Source organism: Nerophis ophidion, linkage group LG03, assembly GCF_033978795.1.
Source record: "Nerophis ophidion isolate RoL-2023_Sa linkage group LG03, RoL_Noph_v1.0, whole genome shotgun sequence".
Classification (NCBI taxonomy): Eukaryota; Metazoa; Chordata; class Actinopteri; order Syngnathiformes; family Syngnathidae; genus Nerophis; species Nerophis ophidion.
Window position 1 is genome coordinate 37,776,010 of NC_084613.1, and position 18,642 is coordinate 37,794,651.

General features: G+C 43.1%; 1 protein-coding gene across 6 annotated transcripts in view; it reads left to right on the forward strand.

Annotated features, from left to right (window-relative positions):
- The first annotated feature begins 16,141 nt into the window (after positions 1-16,141).
- LOC133549554 (latent-transforming growth factor beta-binding protein 2-like) overlaps positions 16,142-18,642 on the forward strand; it is a 333,835-nt gene continuing 331,334 nt past the window's right edge. For 3 of the 6 annotated variants that reach the window (XM_061895071.1, XM_061895074.1, XM_061895072.1), the window contains exon 1: positions 16,142-16,838. In XM_061895071.1, coding sequence (XP_061751055.1) covers positions 16,498-16,838 — 341 coding nt within the window. In that variant the 5' untranslated portion in view covers positions 16,142-16,497. The remainder of the gene's footprint in view (positions 16,839-18,642) is intronic. The other 3 variants (XM_061895075.1, XM_061895076.1, XM_061895073.1) reach the window with 2 other exon arrangements.

An 18,642-nucleotide genomic window follows, 5' to 3' on the forward strand; every position in this document is an offset into this window, starting at 1 on the left:
GTGTTTGTCAAGTAAACATGTATGTTCCCTCAGTGACAACATCTCAGTAGCATTTCGCCAATTTCTGCTACTTTCCGCATTTAAATGGAAGTGGTACCAAAAAATACCGGTACTTGGCATACATCCCGTGTAATAAGTACAATATTTACAGATTTAACACTTTGTAGGCTCCACAAAATAAAAACCTGGCACATTCAACTTAAAGGCAAATATTACTTCCTGGCTGAGGCTCAATACAGAGCCGTGTATAGAGAGAGTATGGCCAACTAAACCACAGGCGCTATGTTGGAGAGCTAGGACGTGCCCGGATGCATGCAACTAAGTCGTTCTGACGTAAATTTTCTTGACAAAATAAACCAAAATAATAACTCTAGTTATAGTTCTTCACAAACAAAAGCTCATAAACTTACAATAAAGCATGTTTTTTTTGGTCAAAGTATAACTTTAAGGCAATTTAGCGGCTGTATTTGATGCACTCCAACGCTATATTTGTGCAGTGTTTAGTGACCAGCATGCTTTTAACACGCTCCCGCCTGCACAATATACGTCATAAAATACAGAAAGACCAAAAAAACCCAACTAATTTTGTCAAAATCTTTATTAGCTTTGGACCAATTTATGACTTTTGCGTTACGTATATCAACTCTGGTGCCAGCCTCCAATGTATTGTTAGTGTCGGCGCCACTATGGATTGAACTTTCACAGTATCATTTTAGACCCGCTCGACATCCATTGCTTTCGGTCCCCTAGAGGGGGGGGTTGCCCACATTTGAAGTCCTCTCCAAGGTTCTCATAGTCATCATTGTCACTGGCGTCCCACTGGGTGTGAGTTCTCCTTGCCCACTGGGTGTGAGTTTTCCTTGCCTTTATGTGGGTTCTTCCGAGGATGTCGTAGTCGTAGTGGTTTGTACAGTCCCTTGAGACATTTGTGATTTAGGGCTGTATAAAGAAACATTGATTGATTGATTGATAATAACTGCGCTATGTCTGTGCTTTTATTCTTGTATTTTTAAATATATATATTTTACTTAGGTTTTCTTGCGGCCAGGCGGCATGGCTTACTGATTTTGTAATAACCTTATATTAGGGTTGTCCCGATACCAATATTTTAGAACCGGTATGTATTTCAATATTTTTCGATATTTTTCGATACTTTTCTAAATAAAAGGGACCACAAAAATGGCATTATTGGCTTTATTTAACAAAAAATCTTACGGTAAGTTAAACATATGTTTTTTATTGCAATCGAAGAACAATTTTGGCTTTAAATAAAATAGTGAATAGTGTCTTTTAGTAGTTGTAAGGCTCCTAATTTGTCTGCTGACATATGCAGTAACATATTGTGTCATTTCTCATTGTATTATTTCCTGAGTGAATTCTCCTGAAGTAATAAATAAGGTACTATCTATCTATGTATCTATCTATCTATCTATCTATCTATCTATCTATCTATCTATCTATCTATCTATCTATCTATCTATCTATCTATCTATCTATCTATCTAATTATCTATCTATCTATCCATCTATCTATCTATCTATCTATCTATCTATCTATCTATCTATCTATCTATCTATCTATCTATCTATCTATCTATTATTTTGTCAAAATTATGAGGGACAAGCTGTAAAAATGGATTATTAATCCACTTGTTCATTTACTGTTACTATTAAATAACTTAGATGTATAACTTAGATTTATATCCCGCTTTTCTAGACACTCAAAGCGCTCACAGAGAAGTGAGAACTCACACCTGGTGGTGGTAAGCTACATCAGTAGCCACAGCTGCCCTGGGGTAGACTGACAGTGTTTTTTTATTAGGTTATTTTCCGTTTCTGCACTTATAGTCAGATACAATAATCACTTATTATTCTATTGTTTGGTTACTTTACATAGGGACGGCGTGGCGCAGTGGGAGAGTGGCCGTGCGCAACCCGAGGGTCCCTGGTTCAATCCCCACCTAGTACCAACCTCGTCATGTCTGTTGTGTCCTGAGCAAGACAATTCACCCTTGCTCCTGATGGGTGCTGGTTAGCGCCTTGCATGGCAGCTCCCTCCATCGGTGTGTGAATGTGTGTGTGAATGGGTACATGTGGAAGTAGTGTCAAAGCGCTTTGAGTACCTTGAAGGTAGAAAAGCGCTATACAAGTACAACCCATTTATCATTTATTTACATTAGTTTTCGAAGATATCGATCCGATACCAAGTTCAAAACCCAAAACCAGTGAAGATGGCATGTTGTGTAATTTGTAAGTAAAACAGAATATAATGATTTGCAAAACCTTTTAAACTTATATTCAATAATATACTGCTGATACACTTTGTTGGGTTAGTTACTGAAAACTAGTTACAGTTACTAGTTACTTTATTTCAAAAGTAACTCAGTTACTAACTCAGTTATTTACACCAAAAAGTAATGCGTTGCTGTGAAAAGAAACTATTCTATTTTTTTTAAAGCTCCCATTAATGCCCCTTTAGCTTTCATTTCAGTACTGTTATTGCACTGGAGAATAATACAATTTGTTGCTCCACTTGACATGCATTTGCATCACTGATTTCTGCTAAGTAATGTGGTCTACATACAACACACAAAGACAAATATATGTTTTGAAGGGCGAATTTATTTCAGGTCAGAACAAATTGACAAAACTATTTTAAATAGCTGCAACATAACGCACATAAGTAACAAACAGCACAATAACAACATGTCACAACATAGCTGTAAACCTGGCTTCACCCAAGGAAGACACATATGACATACACAAAGCCTAACCAGGCCTTTTTTTCTCTCAAGGAATTCTGAAATAAAATCATGTCTTCATGAGATCTACACTACTGGAGCACAGAACACTCTAGCCATTTCCCCACTTTTAGTTTAGAGAAAAGGAAATATTTCCCTTGCCCACTAGGATCCCTCTTTATGATTGTGAACTTTATAGTCTATACATTTAGAGTGATGTGATAATCAAAAACTCCAGAAGTCTAAAATGAAAGAGTATGTGTAAAATGACAGAGTGTGTGTACTTTCAGTGATGAATTTGATGAGCAGAGGCAGAGTTTGGAGTGTCTTCTTTAGCTTGCTTTCCATGTTTATGTACTCACTGTCCCATGTGTCCAGGAACCTGGGACATGTTTTCGTGCCATTTGCCGTTTGACGTCCGCTGTTGAGTGGTAAACTCTGCGACTGTTTTTTTCAGATATTGACCACATTGGGGTTCCGGTCAGAGAACACACGGTCATCATTTGGACTCTTCCAACTTTAATGGTGCATATTGGTTTAGGTTAGGTTCATTTAGTATCTGTAAACCAAAAACAAACACCCATCAACATTTATGTCATTTAACTAAAAAACCTTATGAATATTATGCCAATAGATATGCTCAAATTAAAGTACTAGAGGCATAATATATTGCATTTTCACAATGGCACGTGAGCGAGCCACATTAGCAGCAACAATGCTATCCTTAACAGGGAGATGTTAGCTCGTAGAATTCTGACAACACAACACCAATAATATTAACAAAACACCAGTAAATGTTACACAAACACAGTGATGTCTATTAATAAACTAAATGAGTCTTTTTTAATAATCAACATACTCACATTGTCAAAGATTAGAGCACCGATTAAACGTGGCAGAGAAACAAGTTCCCACACATTAACACACGCCATAGGGAAGCGGAAGTGACACCTACAGGAAGGAAGTGACACTGTCAAGAAATGCTTCAAAATAAAGTATCTGAAACGTAGATAACATGAACAATTATTAACAGCCCCCCCACATTTGTACAAATGTAACTACAGGAATTCTTCAAGTGTCCTTACTGTCATCCTCTAAACTTGGAAATGGGATCAAGCGAGCTACCGGTCTGGTGTAGACTTTACTCTTGACCATTACCTCAGCAGCCCTGACCTGTCCATCTTGACTCGGAATGGTATTAACCACTCTGCCGATGGGCCACTGTGCTCTTGGAAGTGAAACGTCCACCATCAGAACTACAGTGTTGATGGTTACATTTTCGGAAAACCTCTGCAATTTTGACCTGGTCTGCAAAGTGGGTAGATAGCTGCAGATGAAGTGGATCCAAAACTGATCCGCAAGTGTTTGACAATGGTGCCATCTCCGCTGCCCCATGACAACTGGGACATAAACTACTTGCGGCTGTGCAAAATCTCGCCGCCCCATGAGAAGGATGTTTGAGGTGAATGGGTCCAGATGAGAAACATCGGATGATACGTGCCCTAAGGGTTTTGAGTTCAGTATCCCCTGCACCTCTACGAGAGTTGTGTGCAAGACATCTTCTGTGACTGACTGCCCTCCCACTGCGACTTGGAGACTGGCCTTGATGGATCTAATTTCCTGTTCGCATGCCCCACCAAAATGAGGGGCATTCGGAGGCTTAAATTTGAAGTCAATCTGATATTCTGTCAGTTGCTCTCTTAGCTGGGGTTTCATCTCTGCAAACACTGTCCTGAGTTCGCTTTCGGCTCCTCGGAAATTGGTCCCACATTCTGATAGTGCCTCTCTTTGTCTTCCCCTCCTGGCAATGAACTGATGTAGAGCGAGAAGGAATGCATCGGCATCCATGGAGTTGAGGAGCTCGATGTGAACTGCTCGAGTTGTAAGACCCTTAAAAATGACACCCCAGAGCTTCTCTGATCTACTGCCCATTTTGACCAGATAAGGTCCAAAACAATTCACACCTGTTGAATGGAAGGTGGACAGAGGAGTCTGAAGCGTTGCGGTGGCAGATCTACCATCCTTGGGACGTCGGTTGAGCTCGCCAGCGTTGACAAGAGGGGCAATTGTGCTGATGGTTCGTGACTGCTTGTCGTCCTCGCAAAATCCAGTTATGTCTTCAAAGTCTGCAGACACTGTATCTGGGTGCAGACGACCTTCGTCCATGTCCTTGATTAGGAGTTTAGTTATCTGATGTTTTGGGTCCAGCACAATAGGATGGATCTCTTCTAAGTCAGGGTTCTGGAGTCGTCGCAGCCTACCCCCAACTCGAATTAACCCTGTAGTTGAGTCAGACTCAGGAGAGAGGCATGCCAGACAACTCTTAGCTGACACTGCATTCTATGTTTTAAGAGACATGATGTCTGCGGGAAAGTTTTGAACTTGACATCTTCTCAGCAACAGAAACTCAGCTTCTTGGGAGCTGATTGTCTGACTGTGTGTTGAACCTCCTGGTGCTTCTTGTCACGCCTGCTGAGTGACTTTTACTAATTCTTTCCAGGTATTGAATAGAGAGGAATCCGGAATATTATTGTCACTTTGCACAACTGCAAGACCACAGAAGGTGATGCTCTTTGGTTCGGACAAAGTCAGGGGTGAACCTTTCTCCGGTCTTTTTGGCCAGTATTCCGCACTTTGCCTGAGAAATGGGGGTCCTTGACTCCAGCGCCCATTCTCCGCAGGTTCCAAAAGTGGTTTCCCCCTGGTGCTGTCATCAGCAGGAATGTTTTGGGTGTCCACATACCGCCAGGATTGTCGATCAGTCAGTTCCTGTATCTCTGAGACACGCGTTCCAACACGGACGTTGAAGTGACAGGAGTCCGACTGGAACCACTCCAGAACAGTGGTGGAATTCGACCACAGGGTCGTCTTTGGAAAAGGGAGGGTCATCTCTGTCTTGAAGACCTTGGAAAGCTAAGCTCCAGCTAATGCTACACAGAGCTCCAAGCGAGGCGTGGATTGTTGCCTTTTCGGAGTTACCCTTGATCTAGCCATAACGAACGAGATGAGAATGATATCTTTAGTCTGTAGTCTGACATAAGCAACTGCTCCATATGCTCGCTCAGAGGCATCACAAAAGATGTGCAGATCAAACTCAGAACCACTGGGATTGGTGTGTAGCAGCGTGGTATAAATAATTTATCTAGAAGATGGAGCTCACCCTCCCACCGCTTCCAGACCTCCTGCTGGGCTTGCGGTAAATCAGAGTCATCCCAGCTTCTCTGCTTAGACCATGACTGCTGGCGCGGGTCATATACGGCAGTGGTCCGCAACCTTTTTGTAGTGGCGGACCGGTCAACGCATGATATTTTGTCCCGGGATATGTTTTATTTTTTTTTGGCATGAAAAAGAGAGGTTTTTGTCATGAAAATGGGAGGTTTTTTGGGTTGTCCCACTAATTGTAAGTGTATCTTGTGTTTTTTATGTTGATTTAATTAAAAAATAAATAAATAAATAAAATTAATAAAAAATTATTCTGTGGCCCGGTACCATTTGAGCCGGTGGTTGGGGACCACTGGTATACGGTACTATTAACCCCAGGGGGTCATACTGACTGGCTAACACCTGATATGCAGTCCTCATGGTCAATATGGTGTTGTGTATCGACAAGGGGGAAGGAGACGGTACAATTGATTGATTGATTGATACTTTTATTAGTAGATTGCACAGTACAGTACATATTCCGTACAATTGACCACAAAATGGTAACACCCGAATACGTTTTTCAACTTGTTTAAGTCGGGGTCCACGTAAAACAACAACAGGAGGTATATCTCAATGGGTTTATCGAGTCTTTAATGAATACGTGGAGTGTGTATGCAACTATGTGTGTGGATGTTAGACTATGTGTGAAAAATAAACACAATGTAAATTACCGTGGGTTTGTTGAAGGTGCGTGTTGGTTGTGGCAGCGTCCAAGTCCAGAGGGGACGATCCAAAAGGGGTCGTGATCCAAGCAATGTCCGTGGGACAGGAGAGAAGCGTCCGAGGTCCAAATCCGGGAAAGGGGTCGAGAATCGGGGAAGGCAATCGGAATCCGCGTGGAAGTGCAAGGCAACGACTGAGGCACGATGGCTGTGGGAACAGGAGAAGACAAAAGGACAAAATCAGGGCCAGGCACAAGGAAGGCAAAAACAGGCAAGAGAGAAAGCACAAGAGAGGAGCCAGAGATGTGAGAGCTTACTGTAACCAGGGCTACGTTCCGACGAGAAGCAGTCAGCGACGAGGCTCTTTATTCTGTCGCATCTCATTAGTCCCAGGTGTGTCGTTGGGAGATTGCCACCGGCTGTGTCGGCGCGTGGGCGCGGTCTGCGCAATAATCATGGTGGCGTGTCCTGCTTGGCTCACAGTGGAGCCGCTTGGTGTTCCCACAGCAGACAGTGTGTGTGCCATGACATATGGTATGTTCGATGTTTCTACGTTGATAGCCAAGGGTGTCAGTAGCACAGTTCCATCTCAGGCCTAAAGCAGGCTCTTGTGGCTCAACTTGGTTCCGGCTCAGCCACTGCTCTGTGGTAGTCGATCTTCCTTCATTGTCGGAGGTGAAATCCTCCTTCTGCCATCAGTTTAAGCAACTGAGTCACCTGCTGTGCAGCCTCACATGTGTTGGTGAAACTCTTTAGGAAAATATCCACATAGAAACTTTGCTCCACTGATTTAAGAAGTCCTGGATGGTTATGTTGGATACTCCGAGAATGTTGCTGCAGAGCAAATATTGCACAGCATGGGCTGCATGTCATTCCGAATGGAAGCATTTGCCATTAATTAACGTCTGGTGGGTCTTCGCTGCGCAAATCTCTACAAATAAAACGAAGGAGTGGTCTATCTTCAGGGAGAAGACGGATTTGATGAAACATTGTTCGGATATCTCCACTCACAGCTACCTAGTGCTGTCTGAACCAAAGAAGAACACCTAGCAAGGATGGTCCCAGGGTAGGCCCAGGGAGGAGTTGGACGCTCACAGACACTCCCTGATGTCGAAACGAGCAGTTGAAGACTGAAGTCTTGCATTCTCATTGTGGAACACGAGATAATAGGGAAGGAACCACGCTTCATTGGACTGTTCCGTCTCTTCATGCGAGAGCTTCTTGACATACCCTGCTTGAATGAGTTTAGCGATCTCAGCAGAAAAGGAAGTGAATTTCTCTGGATTCTTCTTGTGCCTTTTTTCTGTGCTTCTCAAGTCGAGTTTAGGCATATCTTTCTTTCTTAGGAGGGGTGTTGCATAGCGCTGGACACCCTCTATGTCAACTCGCTAAGTTCTTGTCTCCAATAGGATGATTGCTTCCTGATCTTCACAAGAGCGAACAACCATCTTTTCGTTCCTGAAAGGCAAAGCATCAAGTTGCCATAAGCTTTTCCACATTACGAAACAAAATGTCATTGGGAGTGGCAAGTGAGGTAAATAGACAGTGATCAGGTGCACTAGGGGGCGTGCATTGGAGAATGGTTGTAACAAAATCCCACGTAGATATGTGTACTTCCTCTGAAGTCTCTGAACTGGGTAGGTCTGCTCCATCAGATCCAGACCTTGGTACCGTTTCCCTGGGTTCTTTATAGGGGAAATCTCAAAGTCAAAAAGTTAAACCGTTGAGGTGGGTAAGGTCTGTGCCCACGGTGCGCAGGGCAAGAATTCCATGTTGGCCATGGAAGTGTAGATGTTGTGCTGCGTCAGGTAAAATCATAGTTCGTTGAACCCCATCATCTAAGACAGCAAATGTCTCCATTGATTTTGAATTATGGCGCAGCAGTAGAGGAACAACTTTCAAGAACACTCTACTTGAGGTGATGCTGGGAGTCAAATAGACACGACTCTCTGTGGTAGTCATCTGGATGTCTTCAGTATACCTTTAAGCTACATTGTGGATAACTTGGAAGTGGAGACCATTGCAGTCGCTGCAGGGATTCTTGAGAGTACATGCGTCAGGTGCATGAGCACGTGCACATCTCCAGCATCGTCCTTCTTCTACTATCCATTTATCCAGGTGCGCCGCAGAATGTTTTCTGATCTGTTGACAGCGACTCATTTTGTGTTCCTTGCTGTTGCAGAAGAGACAATGCATTTTGTTAGCTTTGTTGGTCTCAGCAAGAGCGTGCTTAGTGGAGGCTCCCTGTCGTGTTGGCGCTGCTCCAAGATATACAGCTGTACCTTCACCTTTGACCCTGAAGGGACTGTTTTCTGTTGCGCTCCCCAAGGGCTTCTCCCGTTGATAGCGTTGCACCAATCTGCTGGAAAGGCGCTGCTGTTGTGCTTTACCTTAAAGCCATCCATTTAGGTCCTGCAGGTTGTAGGGGTTCAGACTTGAGCCATTTAATTAGCCTTGTAACTGTAGATGCTTGATGAACCCATCTCTGTGGTACTTTGGCAGCTTGCTAAGTAGGCGATTGACATGTGAGCAGGAGTTCAGTTCAATGCCTTGTGGTCCGTCTAAGGAGATCAGCATGCTTACTAGGAGATGGACACGCAGAGCAAAGCTCTGAAAGTCGGCTTGACATATGGGGAGGTCAGAATGGCTGCTATTTTGCTTTTTTAGCAAGCTGATGTGGCTGTCCATACTGGAACTGCAAAGCTTGCATGGTGGCTGTATATGGGTATGGATGGTGGCGGCACAACAGACCTATCACTTGTGCTTCTGGAAGCTTGAGATGTTCAAGTAGCACATGATATTTGTAATTCTCACTTCAGTCTGGATGTGGTTCGAGTAGGTTACAAAGAGCAAGCTTGAGGTTAGCAAACTCTCTTTCACTATCTGCAGTAAAATCTGGAATTTTAGGTTGTGGCACCCCGTAAGTTGAGCGTTGTGACACACCATGTGTTGAGCGTTGTGACAAGTTAGTGGGTAATGGGAACATTGTGGCTTGACGGCATCTGTGGCTGATAGACTGTGGGCATGCTACCCTCTAGCGGTGAAGTGTATAATGGGTACTGAGGTGTTGTTACTGCTGTGAGCCCCGGCAGGTGATGAGACACGTTTGCACCTGAGTGACCATCAGGTGTTGCAGGTGGAAAGGGATGACGGAGCACATTTAGAGAGTAGTAATAAGCAACTGCAGGTGTACAGGTTGCTGTAGTGAATTGGACGCATTCTCCGGATTTGCCACAGTGTTGAGGGGGGCCCCTTGAGTTTTCGTAATAATGTGTCCTTGCTGGGGAGTTGTTCCTGATGTACAGCAGGCAACACCATTCAATATGAAGCAACAGAGAAGAGGGACCTTGGGCATTGTGGTGAGAATGCTTGTGTTAGTAAGTGGGGAAGCAGCTCTCTCACGTGCAGCTGCGGGTATAATGTCCACTTTATGAGTTTAATTCCCTGATACTGAATGTGGGCTTGCTGTTATACATCCCCCAAGTGGAGGCTTTACAAAGTTCAGCTGCTTTGTTACTGGTTCAGGTGGATGAGAATGTGAAATGGAAATTGCAGCACAACTGTCGCTCAGTAACGGAGGTTCTGCTGCTGAAGGCTCCGTGTCCGTATGAAGGTCATTTCCATCCATTTCTTCTTCCATGAGGAAATATTTGTTCCATCAGCTGTTGCCGTCGAGTAATTTCATCCGTCTCCTCCTTTTCCTTTACTGATACTGATTCCATTAGTTTCTTGAGTGAAGAAACATTCAGCATGTCTACTGACGTAGCACGATGTGAGGTTACTCGGTCATCTGTTTAAAGCAATGCATCTGCTTGCCTACTGTTCACTGCGACCGCTGCTCCTCTCTGCTCCTCCATCTCGGCAGGGGGGTGGGGGGGACTGAATGGTCGTTGCACATTATAGGCAAGGACGTGGTCTTCAAGATGTTTTGGGGTATGGCGTTCCCTCACCGATCGGTCTCGTACATCAGGATGGAACGGAGAAGCAGATTCATCCTCTGATGACATTTCCATTGTAGCCAATTATATCCGGTTCGAAGGACCTTTGTCAAGTCATTAACTCTGCAACTGTTTTTTTTTCAGATATTGACCACGTTGGGGTTTGGTCAGAGAACACACGGTCATCATTTGGACTCTTCCAACTTTTATGGTGCATATTGGTTTAGGTTAGGTTCCTCTAGTATCTGTAAACCAAAAGCAAACACCCATCAACATTTATGTCATTTAACTAAACAACAATATATATATCATAGCCTATAGATATGCTCAAAGTAAAGTACTACAGACATAATATATTACATTTTCACATTGGCACGTAAGATAGCCACATTAGCAGCAGCAATGCTATCCTTAACAGGGAGATGTTAGCTCGTAGCATTCTGACAACACATCACCAATAATATTAATAAAACACCTGTAAGTTTTACACAAACACAGTGATAAACTAAATGAGTCTTATATAATAATCAACATACTCACATCGTCAAAAGACTAGGGCACTGATCAAAAGTAGCAGAGAAACAAATTACCACCATTAACACACCTCAAATGGGAAGCGGAAGTGACACCTACACGAAGGAAGCGCAAGTGACACTGTCAAGAAATGCTTCAAAATAAAGTATCTGAAACATAGATAGCATGGAGAATTCTTAACACCCGCTATCAGGCAAATTAGCTGCCTGAAAGCGGGTGACTCCTCTGTAGAAATAGCCTGCATGTCTTCTGGCACATACGCTGCAATGGCTCTATCAATGTTGCCTTGGCTAACACTGTCCCTCCGTTAAAATCGAACCGCTGTTGGAGGTGGAGGTGAAGTGTGTCCCTCTTTACTAGCTTCGTCGAAGCATGTTGCTTTTGTAGCTGTTTCAGCAGATTTGAATTGCTGTTTTGGGCAGTAGATGGGATCTTTGATCCAAGACACAACTTACATTTAACTAAAATGTTATTTTCTTTCTGCTCGGCAAAAGAAAAGTAGTGAGAATATCTCCACATTAAGAAACTCAACACAGACACTCCCCTCCCCCCTCCCCACACCCACACCCACACCCAGACACACAGAGTGAGTCTCTTCTCTCCCTTGTGACACAAGAACATTCAGAAGAACAACACTGCAACTCTCCAATAAAACACACTCAGATCTTCTGTTTCTAGCCGATACTACATCAAAAATGACGTAAAATAACGCAGTACCGCACATGTAGTAACGGTAACTGAGTTACTGAATATAAAAAAAAAAGCGTTACACTACTAGTTACCGCCGAAACTACTCAGTAATGTGTTAATCCCAACACTGCTGATACAAGATATTTTTAATGTTCGAACTGAGAAACTTTTTTACAAATAATCATTTACTTAGAATTTAATGCCAGCAACACTTTGCAAAAAAGTTGGCACAGGAACATTTTTACCACTGTGTTAGACAGTCTTTCCTCTTAACAACACTCAGTAATCGTTTGGGAACTGAGGAGACCAAATTCTGAAGATTCTGAAGCTGGTGTTTTCCTCTATTCTCTTGTTGTAGGGCAGAGTGGCACGTACATGCGCATGAATTCTGTACTGTTGCATTTTCTAATACAAGGCCGCAAATACAACTTATATCTGTCAGTAGACTCCCTATGGAAGCACTAAAAACGACAGTATGTTCTGATGTGGAGAAGACGCAATCAAAGTGGAGGCATGTAAATAAAACAGCCCACATAGGACCGCCTACAAAATGGCGTATCCTGAAGAGACAGTCAGCAAGCAGCGTGCAAACGGTCTGTAAAACATAAACTATTCGGGATGTAACGGTAATATATATAACGCGGTATTTCAGTATTAAGGTGGGGGCCACTTTCGTTTGGAGCGTTTATAAGGTGACACAAAGCAAGCCAGTCGCACCGCATGGTGGGAAATCACAAAAAAAAAAAAAATCAATGCGGGTAATACGACTAAACTAAAAAGTTACCTAATATTTCCTCAGTCCATCCATCTATTTTTTTGCTTGTCTCTCTCGCTGTCGCTAAATGTGGCTGAACTGTTCATGTCCTGGGCTGCAAGCAAGTGCAGTCCAGGCATATCCGGGCCAGCTGAACCCGAGTCACCGGCACCTCGAGCGTGCAGGAGAGCACGTCAGCAGTAGTGGCGCTACGACACGTCCCCACAATGTGACATGATATGTACAGACTTAATAATAATAATAATGGATTAGATTTATATCACGCTTTTCTATTGTTGGATACTCAAAGCGCTCACAGAGAAGTGGGAACCCATCATTCATTCACACCTGGTGGTGGTAAGCTACATCTGTAGCCACAGCTGCCCTGGGGTAGTCTGACGGAAGCGTGGCTGCCAGTTTGCGCCTACGACCCCTCCGACCACCACCAATCATTCATTCATCATTCATTCACCAGTGTGAGCGGCACCGGGGCAAGGGTGAAGTGTCCTGCCCAAGGAAACAACGGCAGCAACTTTGATGTCAATAGGTGGGAAGCGAACCTGCAACCCTCAGGTTTCGGACATGGCCGCTCTACCCACTACGCCATGCCGTGACTTTACCTCACCCTGGCTTCCCAGAGCCCATACCATACTTATTCTTCCGCTAAAGTCAAGGGTCAAATGCCCCTCCCTCAAACCAGTGACAGCGCCTGGTATCCGCTCCCTGAGGAGGGGGCTAGGGCTAGTAGCTGTGTGACTGTGACTGTGGAGACTTCCTGTCCATTGGCCATTAAGATATCCGCTGCTAGCTACCCATGCAGTGAGGTCGCCACCTCCAGCCCAGCCGCCGCCACCCGCAACTTCAGTGGATCTGCCGCGGGCGCCCCCATCCTCTCCAGTTGATCTGTCCCAGTTTCAGCCAACCTCTCCAATGGGTCTTCCTCAGTCGCCGCTACCCTCTCGAGCGGGCCTGCCGCAGTCGCCGCCACCATTCACTCCATCGGGCCTGCCGCAGTCGCCGCCGCCAACTGCTTTAGGGGGCCTGCAGACGTCGCCGCCATCCGCTCCAGCGGGTCTTCAGACCCAGGCGCCCCTTCGTCGGCCGAGAATGTGTCCATTTAATCAGCAGCAATGCCTAGATCCTGGGCATGAACTGTCACAGCTTCAGGTACGCCGCCGCCACTCACGTCTGCCTCCTCATTGGCCATGGATGTGGTCATTCTGCTTCGTCAGTAGGAGCGGCGGTCTACACAAGGGCTCGATGATACACCGCCTTGTGTTCCCTACGCTCTCCAGAGACTTTTCTAGAACGTCTGGAATCAGTTTTTTTTTGGGGGGGGGGGCATTATGTCACAACCTGTTGCAGGCTGTGCCCTGTTTTTAGTTTGTGTATTCTCTTTTGTTTAGTGCTTTAGTTCCTGTCCCGTGCTTTTATTTTGCTGGCACTTACTCTTTTGTTGGTGATTTTCTGTAGCTGCTTCACACCTGTCCCCGGTGCACTTTTCCCTGGATCTGTATTTTGTTGGTAATCAAGACTATTTAAGTTAAGCTTCAAACACCATTATTTGTTTAGTATATATTTTTTCCATGCTGAGGTCTTGTACGGGTGTACTTTGTGGACACTGTCTGCTACACATTCTTTGTGAGTATTTTTGCTGATGTCCACCATTCCGTTTTTTTTTACTTTATCGTCTGTCAGGTTTCGTCTTTTTTCGTGCGTAGCTTCCCCTATGCTTTAGGAGCACTTCTTTGCTCTCGCCTTTTGTTTGCTCAGTTATTAAATACCTTTTTACCTGCACGTTTCCTCCTCGACTGTGTGCATTAAAATCACAACAACCTACGCCCTCTCACACGACGCGACACCTGACCCCGGTTTGTGGTTGCCAATCAGGCATCAGTATATTCCAACCTGCCGTACATTCAGGGCTGGAATATTGTCTTTGTTGCTAACTGTTTAGTGTAGTTCATGCTGACTGTTTATGTTTGCTAACTTCAAGTGTTACATTTGTAATAGCTCCATGGTTTGCTGAGCATGCATAGCTGCCCTGTTGCACTTCCGTTTGCTATAATTAAATACTGTTCTCACTTGCATGTCGCCTTCTGTCTCTTGCATCTTGAGGTCATACCTCCAGCAGCAATGCGTGTTCGTCACAGGGGCGTTCTAAATACGGTTAGTTATCTACCGATTACTCAAGAAAAAAAACCTAATTGATTAATATGGGAAATGACTGATGGATACATTTTCAGGAGCAAAAAATACATTACAAAAACTTGTTTCTGAAATGTTGACCAATTGGACGATATGGGACTGGGTTTGTCGCGGCATTCCGTTTTTTATTTTGAATAGAAAAATAATCAAACATAAAAATCCACTTTCCCCGTTTTTTGCTATAATAATAAATGGAAAACAGATGGTTATCCATTATCCGTTGTTGGAATTTATTAATGAGTTTGAAAATCAAATATGGGAATAAAAGCAATGAGTGGAAAACTATTTAGTCTATTTCCCATTTAACATCTGGACTTTGGACATATTGGTAGATTGCACATGCGCAGTGTCTCTTTTCCTTATCCTTTTCTGTGAGTGATCGGGAACAACAACAGAAAAAGGAGAGCGACGTACACAGACCAGTTTGCCTGCTTGATAGAGAACCAATAAAACCTGTCACTTTTCATGTCTTTGGATATTACAAAATAGAAGGGAACTCTTTACCGTGACAAAATTGTTTAGACGCCACCCTTCGTCTTCTTTTGTTGATGTTCTGGGTCACTCACAGACGAGGATACAGAAAGAGATGCTGCATGTGCAATCTACCACTACTATGTCCAAACAAACAAAAACGGGGAATAGAAAAGAGCTTTCCACTTGTTTTCTTAATTCCAATTTTTTACTTTCAAACACATGAATAAACTTGGTTTATTACTTGGATAATGGATAACGATCTGTTTTCCATTTTTAATTTTTTAGTATTGAACCAACAACAGGAAAGTTGATTTTTATGTTAAATTATTTTTTATTTTCAAACATAAAACGGTTGGCTGTGACATACACAGACCGCTTTGGGTCCTGTGAATAACCTGTCAATGCAGTGTGTTATAATGTAACCTAGCATTAAAACATTTATATAAATATTTTTCATTTTATAAAATGCTTACATGATGTATGCATACAGTAATGTATATGCATTTTCAGTTAGTAGTCTCAACATCAGCTCTTTTTACATTTTTTGCTCTATTTTCCAGTTTAAGGTGGTTCATGTTATCTCCATAATATGCCATTGGCCAATAAAAACAACCAAGCTACAGTATTTTTTATATATTTGTCCTGTATTTTATTGTGATTATGATAATGATAGAAAAGGTAAAAAAGACATTATCAAGTATCTTCAACATTTTTAAAGATGTGAGAATCAGTATCCACAGTTTTGTACTTACTTGGTATCGGCTCGATACCAAAATGCGCAGTATCGCCCAGCCCTCGTGTAAAGCAGTAGCAACAATACAGTCGATGTATTTTCTTACACTCTCGCTTACAAAGAGTCCAGAGGCGAGGAAGTGGTGATATTTATGAGCACGACGACACACACACACACACACACACACACACACACACACACACACACACACACACACACACACACACACACACACACTCACACACACACTCGCACACACTCGCATGAACGCACACACACGCGCACTCAAACACGCATACACACACGCACCAACACACACATTCACTTGGACTCTGACTCAGCTTCAGCAGCGCGCTGTTCCTCATTGGAGGAGGAATTAGGAATTATGTTTGCTTGATGTGGAATAAACTGAAGCACGTTTTGAACCTGGACATTATGAGGAGATATCCAGTCTTGTTCGCACTTGGAATAGACAGGATGAGGTCTTAGTCAACTTCTGAAGCTGTTTTTGTTCAAAGCGTCTCTTTTTTTCCAAACTGTTCAGACTTTTTTCAGCACAAATGGAGCTCACTGGTTTGACAGTTGTGGTGTTTTTGGCTGTTGCGCTGGTAGGTGATGCGTTCGCGGACTCAACAGGTGTGAGGGAAGTGGCTGCAGAAAAGGCATTTTGGGACGACACGCAAGCTGATGCTGGTGAAAGCCCGCCAGAGACCATCCATACCCGGCACTCCAGGAGCACGACGCCGAAAGGGGATTACGGCAGTAGAGTTCTACCTAAAGCATACCGGGCCACCAGACACCCAAGCAGCCTGACCACCTCGCAATCCAGGAGCAGAGTGAACCGCAGACAGGGCAGCAAGTCCAGCACTGCAAGCAGCAGCAGCACAAGACGACTTGTTGGGTAAGTCCTGCCAATCAAGATGCACATTTTAGTAGCCACACTCAGTCTTCCGCATAAGGACCTATTTTAGCTGAATCCTCTTGCCAGCAAGTGATGATGTGACAAATCATGGCCATCGATACAGTATGTTCACCTGTCGCTTTGCAGTTAATGGGCGCAAGAGCTGCCATTAAAATGTATTTTGGTCATTCATTCACTTCATAGTACACCAGTGTCAAACTCAAGGCCCGGAGCCAGATCTGGCCTGCCACATCATTTTACATGGCCCACAAAGGCGAGGATATAATATGCACAGATAAAGATAAAAAAATTGAATAAAAAAGAATACATTAATATCTGCTTGACATATGATTTCAAAGCTATCCATCAAATTGTACACTGTCAAATTGGCAACAGATTTCACTGTAAAAAAACACCACTGGTAAAAAATTTAATTTTCTGTTTTTACAGAAAAATTCTGACAACTGAGCTGCCAGTTTGTTAGTTTCTTTTACTGCGGTGGTTGTTTTTACGGTGTATTACAGTAAATGGAAAAACGGTTGGCAGAATTAAAAAAAAACAGTGGTGCTGTTTTTCCATTTGTAAAAGCCGCTGTAAATGTTGCAAGTAAATTCTGGCGACTAAGCTCCTATTATCCGTTAAAACAGCGCTACTGTGTATCATTTTATTGTAATATATTGTATTTCACAGTAAAATATTGGTGACTGAGATGCCAGTTTTTACTCGTAAATATAGATTTGTATTTACAGTGTATGTAAAAATATATTACATAGGCAAATTCATATACAATTTGCTGTTACAACAAGCAGCCATAACTGCGATGTGGTCCTCAATGAAAACGAGTTTGACGCCCCTGTCCTAAAATTTGCCATGATACAAATATACGGACCTCTAGCAACAATAATTTCCAAAATGTACAGAACTTGATCGTCAGGATGCTGATGAATTGATCATTAATGTGTAGATTGAATAGGCGTGTACTTCTTAGCTGCAACCAGCAGAGGTGCTATTGATCCGTCAAAGAAGCTCAGACCATTCATTAAAACAAATAATGTCCTTAACAAGCCCTTAATAACAAATTCATATACATATTTTTTGTATATAAAATATGTTAAACTGTGTATTTACCTCTCCTTCACAGTAAATACACACACAACAAACTATAAGAACAATATAAGGCAGGACATGAATAATAGTGTTTCAAACCATTAGACCAGTGGTTCTCAAATGGGGGTACGCGTACCCCTGGGGGTACTTGAAGTTATGCCAAGGGGTATGTGAGATTTTTTTTAAATATTCTAAAAATAGCAACAATTCAAAAATCCTTTATAAATATATTTATTGAATAATACGTCAACAAACTTGAATTACGACGTGCAAGATGCCGGGACGGCGTGGCTCAGTGGGAGAGTGGCCGTGCGCAACCTGAGGGTCCCTTGTTCAATCCCCACCTAGTACCAACCTCGTCACGTCCGTTGTGTCCGTGAGCAAGACACTTCACCCTTGCTCCTGATGGGTGCTGGTTAGTGCCTTGCATGGCAGCTCCCTCCATCAGTGTGTGAATGTGTGTGTGAATGGGTAAATGTGAAAGTAGTGTCAAAGCGCTTTGAGTACTTTGAAGGTAGAAAAGCGCTATACAAGTACAACCCATTTATTTATAATTAAAAAAAATGTTCATAGGGGTACATCACTGAAAAAAGGTAGAGAACCACTAGATTAGACAATATATTAAATAATGCTTAGCTTGTTGAATTTTAAGGTGCTAATAACTTCGCTGAATGACAGTATATGGCTGTTGAGTGCT